We start from the raw sequence: 20041 nt of genomic DNA, 5'->3' as shown, positions 1-20041 counted from the left end.
AGTGATGACATCACACACGACGCCATCGCGCTGTCCTAACTTGTCTGTTCTCCAGCTGTTTATACTTTTGTTACTGTAAATTTTAAGACCTGCATTTTTATTTAAAAACAAGCGTTCATAAAATTATTCAATCAATTTTCTACTTTCTACTTCGGGCTTTAAGATGTGCCTGTTACTGTATCTCTTCTAATCACCATGGCAACATTATGGCTCATTCCCGTAACACGTTTTGCGCATACAGCGTTATACACCTGACTTTTGAAGCGTTGCCCAGCTAGGATGTAGATAAAACGAAAATTGTTGACGCCATGTTGTTTCGGCTTCAATGAGAACTTTTAATATTTGTAGCCATCCCTCAAGAATTGCAGGACCAATGCAGTCCAATAGTGTTGCCAGGTATGACTTTTTACCCTCAAAACCGGTAATCTGTTTTTTTCCTTTGATTATCGCGGAAACAGGATTTTTTGTCTATATGCATTTTATAAAAATATGTATAAAATAATATTTTTTTAAAATCACATCATGTTGTACCTCATGTAAATATGAACACTTTCATGAAGGTTCTCCCATTTGTAAGTCAGATCTAATTTGCATAACATAATTTGTTTTTGGTGTGGGAGTTTTTTTTTTCTTTTTTTGGTGGTGTAACATTTCAGTGCACACAGACCATGTTTTTTATGAAACATATGTATGCGTTTGAAAGACGGAATGAAGAACGAGCGAGGGTGGCACGGAGATGGGCCATGTCGTGATGTTGAAACGCCTCAAAAACCCAGACAACTGAAAAAAACTCAGCCTGTTCGGGGTGACTCCCGAATAAATTCGCCGGTCCAGGGCTGAAAATGAGTCCCACTCCGGCCCTGATCAGCACATTTGGTCGAAATCTGACAAAAAGAATGATTTGTCCGAAATTTCACAGGTTATCGAATATTATGAATTATGATAACATCGACACACACATTAGCGCCACCAGCTGACCAAGGAAGAATCAATATTTGTAATTTATGTTTTGATACAATAAATCTCGACGCATGTCTCCTAGATCATTTATCATAATGGTGTCAAATTTGCTCACAAAAACACAAAGTCAATGCGTTTTTGGTTTTAAATTGTGAAATGTGACATTGGAAATGTTGAGGCAATTAATATGTATTAGTATTTTTGAGTATCGATATTGTCCATAATCAATGTTTTTAATTATGATCATTCACACATGGACATAATATCTGCATGATATAGCGCCACCAGCTGGCAAAAGAGGGAATGCATTTTCATTTGTCTGAGATACATCATTGCTTGGCACTTCAACGGTTAAGAGAATGTGAATTCACTAGTGTCCTGATTTTTCCTTTTGAGGAGAGTAAGCAGCCCCCTCTCCAGTAGACCATGCCTGCAGTAAGATAAATAGACAACGTAATTTTGATTCAAAGGATATCATTTTTTAAAAATACATTGGTTTATAACAAACAACAATGGACTGTGATTTAGAAGAATTTAAATAAATGTGCCAAAGTATAGAAGTTGTCTTCGTTCCTTTGGACTATTAAGCAATATAAATCAAAACAGAGTTCTCTGCATTCACCACGCGTATAAGCCAGATAACATCTGATTGGCTGGGCACCCTGTCCATCACATAGTGTGGCCTATGATGAAGAAGTTGAAAAGAAGCCCAAGCTGTGGGAGTCAAACTGGGTTATTTGTGTTGCCAGGCGGTAGTAGACTTATTCTAACCCATTTGCACTTTATGCCATGGACTCCGTGGAGCTTTTTTTCACTGCAGTTGGGGCATGTGTGATCTTGCACTGTGGACTGAAAGTCTTGACTGTGCTGAAGGTACTTTTTCCAAAGGTGTGGTATCCTGTGCCAAGTGGATATTTCACTTCCATGGGGGAATGGGCAGGTGAGTTGAATTGAGACTTTGTTCCACATCTGCTTAATGCACAAATTATTAAATGAATTCTGCATTCTTGAAATACAAAGCATTACTGAATGTATTAATATACATCATGCTTTCATTCCAGAAATGATAAACCAGGAAAAAATGTTTTGCAATAATACAGTAACTAACACAATTTGTTTCTTAGCATCTGTTTTAAAAAGAAAATGTCTTGCATTGACCTGACTGAAATGGCTTTGTCGCCAGGCATGGTTAGAAAGTTAGCCAATTTGTTTAAAATTTAATTTGTTCATAATCATTGAATGTTATAAAAGCCTCCACACCTGCCTTCAGAGCTAAGAGTTGAGCAACATTTGAGCATTAAAGAAAAGTTATCTCAAACCATGACGGCCTGCATACACCACATGAGTATTACGTCTGCGAAGATACGGAAATCCAGGTTCACTAGTTCCCAAGCTTTGCTTCCATTCCATTCTGGAACACAGTGAGTTGAAAATTAGTACACCGTGTCCCAGGGTAAATTATTGACCTCCGTCCCATTCCACTTTAAAAGGATTTTCCTTCTAATGTGAATAGAATTTCTGCTTCATTATAAGTGTGCCTGTGGAGAAGTTTAGTTAATCACAATGGTACTCAGTCTTAATGAAGATCTGAAGGACCATCAACATCCTTTGAATTTGCTTTCCCTGGAGAGGAGTTAATAATACAGTTTGAAATGCAAATCTGATCCCAAGAACATGACATTGGACCATGACAGATGGTGTGTAGATGTCCTCTGAATTTCAATTAATGCTGATTCTTTATGTTATTCTGCTGAATCAAGTTTTTCTCTTTATTCTTATTTTTTACCTCATGGATATTTAATTGCTTCTATTAAGGCATTATAGTCACAGCGACAGTGCAAGGAATTTAAATCATGCTGTTTCAGGAACAAGTCTGTCTGCTCCTTGTCCTTGTTCCCTTATCATAGACACAGGCTACGTGTGTACAAGTACAATCTGTTAAGACATGCAGTTCAGCAGAGAGCTGTGTCCACAGCAGCCTGGGCATTCTGCTTGGCCCTGTGCCGTTGCATCACCAGAAGTGGTCCTGTGTAGTTTTGTGCCTGATGACGGAGGGAGGTGTTGGGTTTACACAGCTCTCTTCTCCTCTTTTTCAGTGGTGACCGGGGCCTCTGATGGAATTGGAAGGGCATATGCAATCGAGGTAACATTCCAGCTACAGAAAGTTACCAACAATGATGACAAAAAAATCTTAATTCATATTGTGAGAATGTGAATTAATACGTTTCCTATTATTTCTAATTCTAAGCACCTTGAAATAATCAGTGTTTTTGTTTCCTACGTAACTGAAGGCTGAATCTCATCAGGGCCATCACAAATGGGGTAAAAGTTTGTCATAATTCTTGGGGGCCACAGCTTGGACAGGGGAGCATCAAAAAAGACCATTACGAGGACGTATGCTTAAGGCTGCAAGGCTTTCCTTGAAATGGCTCATATTTCTGAAGCCATACTGTTGATTTCTGAAATCAACAGTATAAAAAATATGGACAACCACCAAAATCATTCTTACTTTTTTAAGCCATGGAACTGTCCCACTACAACATCAGCAGAGGCATTGTAATTTTTTAGCTTATGCTATTTACATTTACAGTATTTGTCAGACGCCCTTATCCAGAGCGACTTACAATCAGTAGTTACAGGGACAGTCCCCCCCCTGGAGCAACTTAGGGATAAGTGTCTTGCTCAGGGACACAATGGAAGTGGGATTTGGACCTCTGTCTTCTGGTTCATAGGTGAGTGTGCCACCCACCAGGCCACCACCTCCCCATACATTAAATTTCACTTCATTGCTCATATAAAGGATTTCTTGCAGTCAGTAGCACATACTCTTTACTCATCTAAACGACAATTCCATACTACAGAATACCGATTTTATTAGGGACAACAACACTGGAATTTAAATAATCAGACAGGAAATCATGCTGTTTCTGGAACCAGTCTGTCTGCAACTGTTCCCTTAACAAAGGCATGTTGTACATGTGTGTACAAATACAATCTGTTAAGACATACAGTTCAGCAGAGATTTCTGATTAAATCAGTGGTATAAAACAATATGCAAAACCACAAAAGGCATTCTTACTTTAAAAAAAAAGAAAACCGATGAACTGTCCCAGCACAACAACAGCTGAGCTGTTTTCTAACTTTTTAAAGCACTAGACATTTAAATCAACCTCTTTCATCTTATGCTATAGCAAATTTCACTTCATTGCTCATATAAAGGGATTCTTGCCATCAACAGCACATACTCTTTACTCATCTAAATGACAATTCAATACTACAGAATAATAGCAAATTGTAGTTTCCTATTCTGTTGAACAGTAATTTTATTGGGCACCAAGTTGAGCATGCAGGACTTTTAATTGATCCCATTAAGGGATTATAGTCACAACAACACTGGAATTTAAAAAATCAAAGAGGAAATCATGCTGTTTCTGGAACCAGTTTGTCTGCTCCTTGTACTTGTTCCTTTAACATAGGCACAGGACATGTGTGTACAAGTACAATCTGTTAAGTGATGCAGTTCAGCAGAGATTTCTGATTAAATCAGTGGTATAAAACAATATGCAAAACCACCAAAGGCATTCTTACTTTTAAAAAAAAGAAAGTCGTGGAACTGTCCCAGCACAACAACAGCAGAGCTGTTGTAACATTTTAAAGTTCTAGACATTTAACGCAACCTCTTTCAGCTTATGCTATAGTAAATTTCTCTTCATTGCTCATATAAAGGAATTCTTGCAGTCAACAGCACATACTCTTTACTCATCTAAATGACAATTCAATACTACAGAATAATAGCAAATTGTAGTTTCCTATTCTGTTGGACAGTGATTTTGTTGTGCATCAAGAGGAGCATGCAGTACTTTTAATTGCTTCCATTAATCAGAGTCCAATGAAGAGACCAACAGATGAATCCTAGTCCCTAGCAAACTGCTGATGAGACGACTTTGCATGAAACATACCAGACTGACAACATGCCACAACCACTGTAATGGCTAGAGCCTCCGGGATCTTCAAAGAGACCAGTAGCATTATAATGACATGCAATGTACACCATGACACTGGACTAAACAACTACTGCAGACATAAATGTTGTTGTTGTTTATAAGGCATTATAGTCACAAGAAATTTAAGGAATCTGAAGGGAAATCATGCTGTTTCTGGAACCAGTCTGTCCGCTCCTTGTACTTGTTCCCTTATCAAAGGCACAGGCTATGTGTGTACAATCTGTTACGACATGCACTTATGTACAGATTTCTGATAAAATAAATGGTATAAAACAATATGAAAAACCACCAAAATCATTCTTTAAAATTTTTAAGAAAGCAAAAGCCATGCAGAGGTGTTGTAACTTTTTAAAGAGTTAGACATTTGAAGCAACCTCTTTTAGCTAAAAGCAACCTCTTTAATAGCACATGACCTTTATTCATCTAAATGACAATTCTATACTGCAAATTGTAGTTTCCTATTCTGGTTCTGTATTCCTATTCACTTACGAGCATGCAGTATGTGGACTATTGTCAGTCAAGTATACACAATTGGTAAAAGAAAGCATATCATGAAACCTGGCCTGCCTCTGCATTAAATAATTTCTACCCCAAGACATGCGATTTACCCACAGTGTACTGCACAGTGTTCTGGCTGTAGTAGATAGGCCTCTAGGGGTGGTCTCAGCCCAGCAATTGCAGGTTACTGGCAGACAATGCAGCAAGGCCTACCTGGAAAATAAAATAGTGAATCTTTTCTAGGTTTTAACATAATTGTGTATGATGTATTTCACACAGTTATCAAAGCATGGAATGAATGTGGCCATAATAAGCCGCAGTCAGGAGAAACTAAACAAAACTGCAGTGGAAATAGGTGGGTGGTTCACAGAATTTTAACTCAAAACTTAGTTCAAATGTTATTTTTAGGAACATTGTAATTTGTGGTTTCTTTTTGTTTTCTCAGGAGAGACCACAGGGAAAAGAGTAAAAGTGATTGTTGCTGATTTCACAAAGGATGATGTATATGAAAACATAGCACAAAATCTACAGGATTTAAACATTGGAATATTAGGTAAGTTATACTTGTCTGTTTTTTTTTTTTCGGTGCAAAGAGGGGTGCTTATACAAAACAGTGAAACCAGTGAATTACAGATTGGGGTAAAAAACTGAATCTCCCTGTAATTAGTAATGTTGCCCAGTTGGGATTAAAGAGACATACTTGATATGTTTTTATTCTAACCTTGTACTACAAAATCCTGATTTCTCAAGGCCCATCAGCACGCAATCTAAACAAAAGGGTATAATGTATAAGCCCCATGACACCATGGCCATGAAATTGGAACAGTCTGTGAAGCACTTAAATGTGACATGTGATGTGACCATTGCCTCTTTCCTTTTTCCAAAAAACAAAAAGTCAATAATGTTGGGATGCTACCCAGTCCAACCCCCTGCAGACTGCTGGACACAGACTCCCTGGAGCAAGTGAGCTGGGACACATATGCACATACCATTAGTGCTGATACCGTTCTGAACTTTACTCTACATATTTAGCTGCCACTCATCGTGTACATAGAATTCATATACAGGTCCTTCATAGCTTCAGTGAGTGATAATTGTGCCTTGTGATGTTTTCTCGTCAGAGGATAAATATGGTGATAAACTGCAATGTGAAAGCAATGATGAAGGTAAGCAATGCAAAGAAATGAATAAAAGGGAAAATGCACATCTTTAATATGCTCATGCTGAACTCCTCTTTTACAACCGTACTTGTATAACAATCAGTCCACTGTGGTTATTTTTCATGCAGATGTGTACAATTGTCTTGCCAATAATGGAGAGAAGGTAGATGGAACTTAATTTTAATTGAGTACAATTATGTTAAATACAATGCAGTCTCATCAATGCCATAATGTACACATTTTCATTTTTCTAGAAGGAAAGGAATCATTCTCAATGTTTCATCTGGTTTAGCCCAAATCCCTTGTCCCACATTTTCTCTATATACAGCATCAAAGGTTAGACCAATTTTTCTCTGAAGTGGTCAACATTACGTTATTAGTTTATTACTCATAATCATTTATATACCCAGTTTTATACCCATGAGTGTTAATGAAATATGCAGCAGAGGACTCTAGCAGCCTCCTCTGGTCACAAATACACGACTAGACACATGTAAATTGAACTACAAACCAAAGATATTTTAGTTTGTCCAGATCTAAAAACAACACTACTGTGTCCTTCTTTTATCCACTGTCATTTCTTACCCAGGTATGTGTGAACAGATTTTCCCAAGCTCTGCAAGCCGAATACAAACAGAAAGGAATCACCATCCAGGTACTTCCAATGATTAGTAGCGTGATAAAGTTATTCAACATGTAAGGAAAACGTCCCCCTTCACACCCGTACCGGGGACCAGAAGGGGGTTCTGTTTTGCACGTGGTTAAGAAAAGATGTGCCGTGACCCGGATTCGAACCGGGGTTGCTGCGGCCACAACGCAGAGTACTGACCACTATACGATCACGGCGCGCCACTGACCAGCCGGGGCCGTGTCACCTTCTACAGATTCACGGCGACAAAACAACAAGTGTTCAAGTGTCTGAGCTCCAGGATATGCATACGCCAGTACAAGTTAGCTATTTAAATTGAATAAAGTAATCATTTCAATGGCGTTTACAGTATTGTAATGTAGTAATGTAAAAGGCAACTTTCGGTACGATGGTTCATCTTTGCCCTGGACGAAATTTGCAAGTGGTCATTAAAAAAAGGCTAAAATGCCTCGTACACATATATCCTTAACTAACTAATGAAAATAAAAAGCTGTGGAGAATGCGGGCATCGATCCCGCTACCTCTCGCATGCTAAGCGAGCGCTCTACCATTTGAGCTAATTCCCCGGATGCAACACCGTCTTGGCGGGGCTGTATTCGTCTTCCCGGCCTAACCTAAAGCATATCGTCAAAAAGGGCATTCACGAAAACAGAATTTGATGTTATTACTGAGATCTGCAAGGCCATTTTGCAGTTCGAAATGAACCGTAGGAACACGGATGTCTCCTCACGCCAAATGTCCGCAATGTCCCCGTGTGGCTTCCCCTCAGGCGGTGGCACCGTTCGGAGTCTCAACTCTGCTGTCGGGCTACCAGTCGCCGAACATGTTCACCTTCACCACGGATCAGTTCGTAAGAACCTCTCTCACCTACGTCAGATCTGGCGACAAGACCAACGGGAGCATCCGCCACACTATCTTGGTAAATATGAACAGTTCTATAGAACATTTGTCTATTATGAATATACATGAATACACTGAATATACTGTACTGTACATTAATGCAGGAAATGTTATGACAAAAGTGAATAAACTTTTTGCATGGTGTGCACGATTAAACAATTTCTCCACATTTTCCTCCCCAGGGTTGGATTCTTGACACCATTCCATTTCAGCTTTTCTACAGCTCAAAACTGCAAGACCGCTTCACTGAATTTGTAAAACTTCGTGTGCAGCACATGAATCTTTAAACGACACATGGACAAAGACACCCATCATACAAATATAACTAAAACATTAAGTAGTTTCCATTTCTGCGACCAAACCGCTCTGACACAGTGATAGGGTGGACACCAAGTCTGTGTTTGGGACTGACTATCCAAAATTAAAAGTCTTCTGTCTTCAGCTTTTGTCTTACACTTTGTCTTCTGTCTTACACTTTGACTGGTATTTTTTCTTGATTGAAAGACTCACGTTCCTCTCAGCCGAAATGAAATCCAGGTCCTTTTCATTGTCCATGCAATTCAGTTCCTGACATGGATTTGGTGGCCACTCTACCCATCATGGACTATGGTGTACTACTGGTGTAGCAGATCCTTTGCATCCTGTAAGCTGTGTGGTGATTCTGATCTTGGTAGTCTGCAGGCCAGGTCAACGCCTCATACTTGCTGTTGTATCCTCAAACCATTCTTGAACCATTATTGCAGGGTGGTGGGAAAGAGAGCACCACCACCAGGGAATACCTTTTAAAATCAAGGTGTGCACTTGGTCAGCAACAATACCCATTGCCAGGTGCCGCTGTAATGACATAATCGGACTTGATCACTTTGCCTTTCACCAATCAGTCATATTTTAAGGCTGATCAGTGCATACTATTAACCTTTTCTTTGTTTTGGTGAGAAGCATAATAATTTATGCTTTTTTATATCGCTTATGTAATTTCTGGAACACTAAATTAATTAATTAAATGAACTAACCATTTAAATGTTATTCTGACTTATATTTGCTATGTCTTTCTGCAAAGTAACAGTTTACTTTTAATTTCATGTCTGTTTGTAAACTCAAATATTATTAAAAATTTCAAAAGTTTCTTAATGGTCAAAGGGTTTTCAGCACCACGGTCAGCAGCATTTCTCCCACTACTGGTGTACAGATCACCAGTGGATCTCAAATCCCACATGTTTCTAGTCATGTATTTTCTAATAGAGATGGCGGAGATGAACCTGCAACACGATTGAGAACCTTTACCTCCAAGCATATATGAAATAAGGCGCAGCATGCATATTTTGCCATCCACCAATACTTTTAACACTTTAATTTACCTTAAATCTAAGTCTATTAAAATACAGGCATTTAATAATAGTTAACATCCACTGCAGACATTTTCAACATAACTGTCTGTTGCGCATTAAGGAAAATATTTCAAGTAAAGAGTTCTGTGCATGGCAAGAAAAAAAAAAAAAAGCATCAGACAGGAGGGGAAAAAGCTAAAATGACAAACCTAATTTGATGTTCACTGACATATTTCATACAGTCATTTGTTTTTCCAAAGAAATTTTTCATTTCTTCTCCACAGCGCGGAGTCTTGTTTCTTCAGTGCAGCACTCGAGCTGGTGCAGATCTTTTCAATCTGACTGAGGTCTGTTAGCCGGTTGATGCTCTCTTCATTTCCTTCATTCAGAATGTCCCAGACATCTTTGCTTTTTGCCTTGGACTTCTTTTGTAAGGGAGCGAGAAGTGGAGTTGCGTTAGATGGTCCACATGAACGTGGGGTTCTGGATTTGGGTCTGAGGAAGTCGTCCAGAACGGACGTGTCTCCTATCAGATCTGTGATGAATGATCTGCTTGAGTGGGGGGTGGGGGGTGAAGTGGAGCTTTGATTCTCAGACACTGACGACGCTGGGATTCTTGGTTCCTGGTGTGGGATTCCTTGGAGGGCTTCTCTCCCCTTTTCACCCCTTTCTGGTATAGATGGATCTTGTGCATGGAGAGGCAACTCTATAGACACTTCGATTTTATTTGAAGCAACAGAAGAAACATGCCTGGAGAAAATGGAGCTCTCTGGAGGCTTCTCAATGCCGGGATTATGCAGACTCATGGATAACGGGTCTGTGTAAACAGTTATCACATTGTCTATCAAGTCAATTTGATCTGGCCTTTCCAGTGTGTGAGTGTTATCCTGCTTTCGCGTAGACTCAGTAGGAGGCTGTTTTAAAACCGACTTTGGTTTGGCCCTTGATGAAGTTGAAACTGAGATTCTTTGTTCTGCTTTCACAGGCACTGGCTCCGTAAAGACATGATCCAAAAGGCTTCCAAGGTGTGTGTTCTGCTGACTGTAAAACTGGCACAGCTGGACCTTTCTTTGTTTGGAGGTGGTCTTCAGAATCTCCTCAGCAAAGTCCTGTAACGATGTAGCACCACAGAACCGTGCCATGTCTTCAAAGTGCCTCCTGCATGAACATAATGAAATATTCTGAAATATAATGCATGTTTAAAGATATTAGGATTTTTTTTTGCCTATTTTTAAACAAGGCTGCTGACCTGCAAATTGCACTGGGCGTCTCTCCTATGATGACAGTGGAGTTGTGGTCATGGTGTGTGGCTTTTGTGATATGCGTAACAGGGTGGGTCAAATGATAGCCATCCTTGTCAGTATGGCTCATGTCTTTATCTGTCTGGTCTATTGGTGTAAGTGACAGGCTCTGGCAAACACACACACACACACACACACACAGACACAAGTTAACACAAAATGGTTTGTGTAGAGCTATCCAACAGTAGAGTGATAATGGAAATAGTGAGAAAACAAGGAGGCAGAAATAAATACCACAAACAACCCCATGTAATCCAAAGGACAATTTAAAAGAAGGGATTATTATTATTTTTTACTATATTATTAAACATATTAAAAGATAACATTAAATAAATAGTTCCTTTACCTCTTGGGATTGAGGTAGTAGGTTAGCTGGGGCCTGGGAGTGCTTATTCCTTTCAAACACATCTCGAAGGGCTACCTTGCTGATGAAGTTCTCTGCTCGGCTGGAGCCCACAACTTTCTGGTTGGAGTGAGTGTAACCCACCTCCTGAAGCCCACCTACAAAGACAAAAAGATCAAACCAATATAAAGTTCAATAGAAATTTCCTGCAAAGTTGCTGATATGAAAAAAAAACCACTAGCGGCTGTGATCCAGTAACACTGGTGTTGTCCCCCTTACCACAACTTTATTGCAAGTCTCACCTAACAATGCATCTATTGTGCCCACCGTTGCAGTATTGTCAACTCTTCCTGCTTCAGTATTCTTGCTTTTTACACATGTGAACTTTGCATTTCTGTAGAGTTTCTTGCAGGCACCAGAAGATTTGGGTTTTAGAGCGATGTGTTCACTCTTATTGCTCCCACTGTCTTCATCACTAGAGTCAGAAGCATCATTCTTCTCCTCTGTTACTTTTTTCCTCTTCAAATGGAGCATTCTTTGAGCTGGGGAGGAGCTACTGCCCAGTGCTAACTTCTTTTGTGCCCCCTCGTCAGTTTCACTGTAGCCTTGGTGAGTGCCTGGGCCACATTCATCTTCAAGGTCACTAGACTCCATCTCTGAGGCCTGGCTCAGGCTACTCTCTCTGGATCCAGGCCTTCTCCCTGCCAGTAACAATCCTGAGAAACCATGCTGAAGCAGAGTGCGGCCACTTCCAGAACCCTCTCCCCTGGCCTGGTCTGGTTCTCCTTCTTCTTCACTGCAGCTGCTGAAGTCCAGCAGGTCCAGTGGTTGTCCAGATGACAGGTCAGCCTGGTGCTCTGGGGAATGTTTCTCCAGGTTTTCTTGATCCTGAAGCACAGGTGAACATGTACCTTCGGATCACATTCAGGAAAGGATGCTACTGCAGTTAATTATATAGCAGTTGACAGAATTACATATGCAATTACAAATGTGCAATATATAGAATAGGATGAGTGTAAACTTTACACAGTCCTATGTACACGTTTCAAATGGCTTAAAAGATTGTATACTAAATAAGAATTCTCAGGTTATAAATTTTGCCTGTAAACAAAAAAGTTAAGGTCCCATTTGTATCACTATGGCACAATGAACTCACCCCGTTTTGTGTCTTATCACCTGTAGTTTGCGTCTTAACAGTCATCACACCAGCTTCAACACGGCCTTCCCTCTGCACGACGCACAAACTTTGTAAAAATACGCAATCTTATGTATATTTAGACTGATGTTTGTCTACCTCCAAAATGTTGTGGGTGAGGCAGGTTCCATCTAACTGTAACCGGAAAAGGTTTCTTATCCCAAACAGCTCCCCAGCTTGCCCCCCTGTCCCCTGCACCGCTTCAAAGTAACGGCGTGCATTCTCCTGTCCCACAACTGACGACTGCAGCTGCTGCAGAAGCATTAGAAGGAAAGACAATTATTAGCTGCATTGCAATACATTCATATTTTCAATTAAGTGCGTTCCTCATGAAGCCAGTAGAAGGATTTGTGAGGGTGGGGTTACACTGATTCATCACGCCATTATCCATTATTAAAACAAGTACGTGCTTGAAGACTCAGGAAATAAACAAAAAATGTTAAGCCAGCATTAGATCAGTTTTTAAAATAAATAATATTCATTTTCAACAAGCATTTTTAACAGTTTAGTATAATATAAAGAAAAGGGCTGGACTATTCTAGACTGGGAAAATGTTCTCATGAATTTTCTTCACATCACCTGTTTATAAACCTGACGCAGGTACATGACCTCCTCTACTGTTCCCAGAGATATGAGTCTGAACACAGAGACATCTCTGCACTGGCCAATGCGATACACCCTGCATAATAAAGCATAATATATGTAAAGCACACACACTCATAAACTGAGAGAAGCAGGTATACACATCATGTAGGTCATTAGGTCACAACACTTCTTCAGCACTGACTAATCTACATGAAGTGAAGATCGGAGAGAAAGTTGTAATGAGAGGTAAAGGCTTTGCTGCCCCTACCTGTCAATAGCCTGAAGGTCACTTGCAGGGTTCCAGGTAGGATCAAACAGAATAACAACATTAGCCCCAACAAAATTAAGGCCAAGTCCACCTGCCCTAAAGTTTTCAATAAATAAACAAATATATTAGAGATATAATTTTGTGCAAATAAATCACTCACAAAACTACATTCTAATAAAACAGTGAAGTGAAAGTGATTAATTGTCACATGTGACTCAACGCAGCACAGCACATGGTGACACAATGAAATGTGTCCTCTGCTTTTAACCCATCACCCTTGGTGAGCAGTGGTCAGGCATGACAGGCGCCTGGGGAGCAGTGTGTGGGGACGGTGATTTGCTCAGTGGAACCTTGGCGGATCAGGATTCGAACCAGCAACATTCTGATTACAGGGCTGTTTCCTTACCCACTAGGCCACCACTGTCCCATGAAACAGGTACAGAATATCCACATATCTGCAGTGAACTAATGCGCTCTGGTAATGTAACTTTCAAACTATAAGTCGTCTCATGATATAAAAGCTTATCAACTCACAGTGTTGACACTAAGCAGAGGTTGATGCCTTCAGTGCTGTTGAACTCTCTGACAATCTTCATTCTGTCTTTAGATTTTGTGTTTCCATCCAGCCTCTGATACTCCAGTCCTGCACCCATACAGTAGCTCTCCAGAACATCCAACAACTGCAGAATAGCAAAAAGAGAAGTCAAATGATAAAAAATGGTTTTATCACCTGAAAAAAAAGATTTTATCACCTGCTTCAGAAAAACATATAATGTGGTAAAATATTGTAAACCCTACCTTAGAGGAAGCAGAAAACAGAAGAACTTTGTCTTTCCTCTGTACAAAGTGGTTAATTAACTTCTGCAAGACCTGAAAAGGGATCATTCATGGGTCAGCGTGATGTCTGCCCACAAATAACTCAACACATTTTAAATATTGTGGTAGGCTTTTATAATACATAAAAAACATTCACAATAAATGTTTCTGTGTATTCTCTTGTTCGTGTTGAGTTAAAATGAAGACTGGCATTATCATTTGGCAATTAAGTAACAGAATACATCAAATGAATAATTTTGTTTTGTAGTGAAGTGTTTCAAAGGCTAGTTAGGTTGTAAACAAGTGAAGTGTGATTTAACAGCACAAACCTTCATCTTTCCACTGTATTTGGGGTCTGACATGGCTTCAAATGCTGCATCTTTGCACCTCTCCACAAACTCAGGGCACTTCTGAAACACCTTCTCACAAATTGCACTCACATATTCCTCCTGCAGCATCAGACAAGAAGAGCACAGTCATCTTTTTATCATGACCACTCATTATGTCTCTCAATTTTAACAAATACTATACACTTTGGTCCTGAAACATTTTAATTTCAGTGTTTTATGGTGCACGTTGTATGGTGATCCTAACATTTTTTTTTTAAACAAATTAAAAACTTTATTAACAAATTAAGGTGAAGCAAAACACTTTTTTATTACTACTTTTGTAGAATTTTTACAGACTTTTTTTATCCCTCATACCTGTTTCTTGCTAGTTCCTTCTTTAGACTGCAGCAGAGCAGCATGGTTAGCAACTTTTCTCAGTATGGCCAGGTAGCTGAAGTATAAATCCCTAACAAGCACACCTTTTGTATTGGTCTGTTAAACGAGAAAATTATGAAATGTTAGTTTGTTAGCTTTTGACATGTAAACCTCTGATACTTCATAAAATCATATTCATCATATAACTTCTACCTTAAAGCAGCACTTCTTCCTTGGACGTTTGCTTCCACAGCTGCAGGAATGGCCGCTCCGCAGCATCAAAGTGACATCTTCTGACTCCAGAACGGCACGGTACACCATCTGCTGGAACTCAGTCATGGAGCAGTACACCACCTACAGCAGCACTCATCAGTAGTTCATCTACTACAGTCAAGTGCAGCACACAGCCTAAAACAAACGTCTTTATAAAACACATGATTATAAATTACATACTGATAGCACAGCAACTAAATAGCAATGTGTGTTTGTAATTTTTGCATTGCTTGCATTGTGAATAAAGTTGGACATCATCATAGCATGTTGGTTGCCACATTGTTTACCCCTACTCAAATAAATCAGTCCTCATCTGGCCCACTGATCTCATAGCAGGTGCAGCAAGTTAATACAACTTTTGTAAGATTTGGCACTCACCCTGTCGTCTTTCAGGGGCAGCTGGTCACTGATCAGAGTCTTGGTTCTGCGCAGAAACCAGCAGGAGAGCTTCTTGGCTAGTGACTGCATGGCCCTGCGGCCCACGGCCAAAGCCCGCTTGGTTGCGCTGTGTTTCTGCCCCTGCTCTATAGGGCCAGCAATCGTTTTTCTAAACTGTTTAAAGGAACCAAGGCATCCTGGGATGGCCCTAAAATAAATTTTAAAACATAATGGAACAAATTAAATGAATACACATATATACGCTGTAATTACTGTTTAGTTGGATTTAATACAATTTTTCAGATTGATTATACAATAAAAAGTAGATACCAGTCCATGACACAATACAGCTCCTCAAGGTTGTTCTGTAAGATTGTTCCAGTCAGACCCACGCGCACCTTGCACCGCATCTGTTTCATGGCTTTTGTTATCTGGGATTTGTAGTTTTTTATTTTGTGAGCCTCATCTACTATTACAGCTGCCCAGTTGATGCTGAAAAAAATTGTCATATGCTTTATGACATGCATGACAAGCCTATATAAAAAGGACACTGAACAAAATAACACGATGAAATTAAATGTGCGAGGACAATGTGGGTAATCTGGTAACCTGTTGAACTGATCCAGGCAGAGTCTGAAAGTCTCGTAGGTGGTGAGAGCTATCTCACACCTTCCCCTCTTCACACGAGACAGTTCCTCTTCTTTCTTAACACCATGGACAATGACAGCTTTAAAATATCCCCACGTCTCCAGCTCCTCTTTCCAGTTGTACAGTACAGAAAGTGGTGAGATGATTAGAAAAACCTAGAAAAAGTCAAATATAATGATCTCAAATGAAGTTGCTCAAAAGTAAAGGACCATAACAGAGAAGTAAGCAGAGTGATCTCAACCTTTTTCTCCCCATTCTGCTGTACTGGTTTCTGAGATAGTAGGTACTGTGGCACATTTTTCTCAACATCTTCCCACAGACCAGTTTTATGCAGGACTGCAGCCAGAAAACTGATAACCTACATTTAAGAGAAGATGGAAATGATGGAATTTCAAACCATTTCCAACATAATGTGCACAAACATGTTGTTGAAAGAAACATACTTGAATGGTCTTCCCCAAGCCCATATCATCACCCAGGATGCAGCCTCTGCGTTTGATGTAACTGTGGTAAATGAACCTGGCGCCCTCTCGCTGGTAGTCCCGCAGGTATCGGTTTATGGTGTAGGGGATGTTCACGTTGTCCGACAGGGCAAATGGCACAGATGGACCTGGGGGTCTTTGGCTTATGTTGAAAAATGGCTTCTCATGTGCATGGAAGGTGGTACTGGATGGTGTGTTCACTGGATGCTTTTCTTCCTCCTCTTCATCCTCATCCCTACCGTCATGCTCAGCCAGTCTCACAACTGAAAATGCCAAATGCACAGAGATGATGTCAGACAAGCACTGCAACTTTTAGGATGGGTACGGTAATGCATTTACACGTTCACCGTTTTTAAAATACAGGAAAACACTGCGACTGATCAGTAACCCTTGCAAACTTCGACACTTGTCAAGCTTTATGACCTGGCCTTTAATACATATATACCAGACATCCCCCAACTACACAAAATGCAACAGATCATCAGATATAAACTACTGACAACGACGCGTAGTCGTAAAACGTACAGCACACAATAAATACAGTGTTAGAAATACCAGCTGACTTTTGTAAATCTATGTTAAGATGACGAGCAGCATTTGTAACTCTTTCTGTTCGACGGCACGGTCCGTGTAACATGGAAAATGTTAAATAACCTGTGCTATTCATAAGAGTAAAATATGTCTCGTAGCTGGTGAACGGCGCCGCTGCTGGTGCTGTGCAGAAATCACGGAGCGACGAAAGCGAGTTTGACACGGAAGAAAACTGAGGCGAGTCGGTTCCTCGCCTTCCTCCTCACTGGGTTTTAGTCACGTGGTTATGACGACGCGCGATTTCTAACGGGGCGTAAAAATCAGAACGCGTCTGTAGCGGCCATCGGAGTTAGTAATTTGCATCAATATATTTTTTGTATCATTTTTCACTTCAGCTAATGTGTAATTTTGGTACATTCTCTATTTGTTGCAAGAGCGTGTATTATCTTTTTTTTGCTATGGAACAAATCACACGTTATGTGTTTCCTCGGGGAACCGTTTTGGGGTGCACACTTGTCGTCGCATGTGCAACTTATGTAAATCGAGGTTGAGTCAGTGTGTCGCTGGTTTGTGTTCAACGGTCTAATGGTTCCGGTGGAAGAAATGGTCCCGTAGATTGCTGGTCGGGGTTTCTTGGTACTGAATGCCGAACTGTAATCTACAAACAGTATTCTCACAAGACGACAAAACATAGGCGGGCTGCAAATTGTGCTCAGCGAAATTGTCCAGAGGAGACTGAAAAGGTAGCGCATTTAACGCAAGCTATATAATCAAGTACCTAAAACGAGTACAAAGAGTTTACCCACGGCTCTAAACCAACACAGCCCACGCTGCAGCAAACTCTTGCAAGACGAGAGAGAAAGTGTCCTGAGACAATCCACTCGCTGTGAGAACTATCGAGTACATTGCATTGAGTGACCATCCACTCTCGGAGATAGAAAATGTGCGATTTCTGCGTCTTCTGAATGTTCTGGAGCCCAGCTATGATGTCCCAAGCCGCCGCTACATGACTGACACCGAGCTGCCTAAACTACACGACTCCGTGAAGAAACATATCCACAGCACGGATATTTGGACCAGCAGTGTTAGCCCCGTGTCGCTAATCAGCCTAACCTCCCAGTGGATAGACGAGAGTTGCACTGCCACTGTTTAATATTTTTATAATTATTTATTGTGTAACATGTTGCATACAACATGCTTTTCATTTTAAATAAATGTTCTTAATTCCAAACTAGTCCCTTGTTTATTTAGTTAAGTCATATGACTAAAGCCGTTACCTGTAAATTTAAATAATAATTTTATTAAGTACTCTGTATCAGTATTGGCGAGTACTGAAATGCAAGTACTCATACTCGATGCATCTCGGTGCATCCCTAGACCAAACGTAGCACTGAATTGAGTATTTCATGTATAGAACCAAATCTTGCCAATCAAATCTTGCAAATGCTGCCTTCCACCCTGCAGATCTCTTGCACACCCCCATACTCGATGTAACCCCAGACTGTGATTTTTCTGCCTCCAAACTTCAGTTTTCTGGGTGAAATCCATGCGGGTTCCATTAGGTCTCCTGTAATATTTGAGCTGACTGTGGTGTAATTCATCTGAAAAATCCACCTTCTGCCACTTTTCCAACGTCCATCCTTTTAGCAGGCTGTTTTAGCAGGCTTCTTCTTCACAGGGAAGATTGAAAAAATCTGTGAGAAATTCTCCACCACTAATCCTACTCTACCCTATGAAAAATCTACAACTACTCTAAATCAATTTTCTTAGCTCACATCTGATGAAATCATTCAGATTATATCTACAGGCAACCCAACCACCTATCTACTAGATCCAATTCCTTATGCAATGCTTCAATCCATCTCCCCTGACCTCATCCCTTTCATTTCTTATATCATAAACAGCTCAATGTCATCTGGCCATGTACCATCCGCCTTTAAAACAGCCAGGGTTCTTCCAATCCTAAAGAAACCCACTGCTGATCCTACAGACATCAACAACTACAGACCAGTTTCCCTCCTCTCATTTCTATCCAAAATACTTGAGCGCTGTGTCTACAATCAGCTATCACTTCATCTATCACAGAACAACCTCCTGGATCCTAACCAGTCTGGCTTCAGAACAGCACATTCTACATTCTACTGTCATCTGTACTTATTCTCCTCGACCTCTTTGCAGCATTTGACACCGTTAACCACAAGACTCTCTTGTCATCATGAAGAGGCTTGGAATTCGGGGCTCAGCATGGCAGTGGTTTGCTCCTACCTTGATGAGCGATCTTACCAAGTGACTTGGAAAGGATCCACCTCTACCTCACGTAGACTCTCCACTGGTGTCCCTCAAGGCTTGATGCTAGGTCTTCTCCTTTTCTCCCTCTACACGAGATCACTTGGTGAGGTCATTTCCTCACATGGATTATCCTACCACTGCTATGCCGATGACACACAACTCCTCTTCTCCTTTCCTCCCTCTGATCTACATGCTGCTTCCAAAATCTCTGCATGTCTAACCGACATCTTGTCTTGGATGGCAGCCCATCACCTCCAACTCAATCCCACCAAAACTGAACTAATATTCATTCCAGCAGATTCTTCACCACATCAGGATCTTGCTATTTACCTAGACAACCCGCAGCTCTCTCCTTCTGCAACAGCCCGCAACCTTGGCGTAACAATAGGCAACCAACTCCCCTTCTCCACTCACATCAGCAATCTTTCCCGCTCATGTAGGTTCCTTCTCTACAATATCAGACGAATCCGCCCTTATCTGTCAACCCAGGCCACCCAACTACTGGTTCAGTCCTTAGTAATCTCACGACTGGACTACTGCAACTCCCTTCTAGCTGGCCTACCACTATGTACCATCCGACCTCTACAACTAATACAAAATGCAGCAGCACGACTAATCTTCAACCATCCCAAATTCTCCCACACCACCCCTCTGCTACGCTCCCTCCACTGGCTCCCAGTAGCTGCACGCATCAGGTTCAAAATACTGATGCTGGCCTACAAAGCCAAA

General features: G+C 40.6%; 2 protein-coding genes and 2 non-coding genes across 6 annotated transcripts; 1 reads left to right on the top strand and 3 right to left on the bottom strand.

Annotated features, from left to right (window-relative positions):
* Positions 1 to 1684: 1684 nt before the first annotated feature.
* Positions 1685 to 9296, top strand: hsd17b3 (hydroxysteroid (17-beta) dehydrogenase 3). 3 transcript variants are annotated; one of them, XM_028976892.1, is made up of 11 exons: positions 1685 to 1900; positions 3057 to 3103; positions 5742 to 5817; positions 5908 to 6015; positions 6358 to 6425; positions 6584 to 6628; positions 6751 to 6785; positions 6880 to 6958; positions 7212 to 7277; positions 8041 to 8190; positions 8354 to 9296. In XM_028976892.1, the coding sequence occupies exons 1-11, from the start codon at positions 1750 to 1752 to the stop codon at positions 8456 to 8458; spliced, it is 930 nt and encodes a 309-aa protein (XP_028832725.1). In that variant the 5' UTR covers positions 1685 to 1749; the 3' UTR covers positions 8459 to 9296. The 3 variants fall into 3 exon arrangements, with proteins under 3 accessions (XP_028832725.1, XP_028832716.1, XP_028832735.1); XM_028976883.1 differs by having other exon boundaries at positions 1686 to 1900; positions 6877 to 6958; XM_028976902.1 differs by having other exon boundaries at positions 1855 to 1900; positions 3252 to 5817; positions 6877 to 6958.
* On the bottom strand, positions 7397 to 7468 carry trnah-gug (transfer RNA histidin (anticodon GUG)). The gene has a single exon. It is a non-coding gene; the product is annotated as a tRNA-His (tRNA).
* trnaa-agc (transfer RNA alanine (anticodon AGC)) lies at positions 7765 to 7837 on the bottom strand. Its single transcript has one exon. It is a non-coding gene; the product is annotated as a tRNA-Ala (tRNA).
* A 280-nt stretch (positions 9297 to 9576) lies between the features above and the next one.
* On the bottom strand, positions 9577 to 17279 carry ercc6l2 (excision repair cross-complementation group 6-like 2). The gene is made up of 19 exons (XM_028976870.1): positions 17147 to 17279; positions 16454 to 16755; positions 16252 to 16368; positions 15972 to 16165; positions 15693 to 15854; positions 15363 to 15570; positions 14925 to 15065; positions 14712 to 14828; positions 14337 to 14456; positions 13990 to 14061; positions 13726 to 13871; positions 13192 to 13287; positions 12918 to 13017; positions 12438 to 12590; positions 12300 to 12371; positions 11446 to 12031; positions 11147 to 11301; positions 10749 to 10909; positions 9577 to 10657 (listed from the first exon to the last, which is right to left on the bottom strand). Exons 1-19 carry the CDS (start codon positions 17157 to 17159, stop codon positions 9742 to 9744), a joined length of 3831 nt encoding a protein of 1276 aa, XP_028832703.1. The 5' UTR covers positions 17160 to 17279; the 3' UTR covers positions 9577 to 9741.
* Between the last annotated feature and the right edge of the window lie 2762 nt (positions 17280 to 20041).

The sequence above is a fragment of the Denticeps clupeoides genome, chromosome 1 (assembly GCF_900700375.1).
Source record: "Denticeps clupeoides chromosome 1, fDenClu1.1, whole genome shotgun sequence".
Lineage (NCBI taxonomy): Eukaryota > Metazoa > Chordata > Actinopteri > Clupeiformes > Denticipitidae > Denticeps > Denticeps clupeoides.
This window is presented reverse-complemented; position numbering and strand designations above follow the sequence as displayed.

Coding starts and splice junctions, on each gene's coding strand:
- hsd17b3 (XM_028976883.1), top strand. CDS start 1,750: ATGGACTCCGTGGAGCTTTTTTTCACTGCAGTTGGGGCATGTGTGATC. Junction 6,016..6,357: donor TTTAAACATTGGAATATTAG/GTAAGTTATACT, acceptor AAAAACAAAAAG/TCAATAATGTTGGGATGCTA. Junction 6,786..6,876: donor TTGCCAATAATGGAGAGAAG/GTAGATGGAACT, acceptor TCATTTTTCTAG/AAGGAAAGGAATCATTCTCA.
- ercc6l2 (XM_028976870.1), bottom strand. Junction 13,288..13,725: donor CTCTGCTTAGTGTCAACACT/GTGAGTTGATAA, acceptor TGAAAACTTTAG/GGCAGGTGGACTTGGCCTTA. Junction 13,018..13,191: donor GACCTTCAGGCTATTGACAG/GTAGGGGCAGCA, acceptor TTTATTATGCAG/GGTGTATCGCATTGGCCAGT.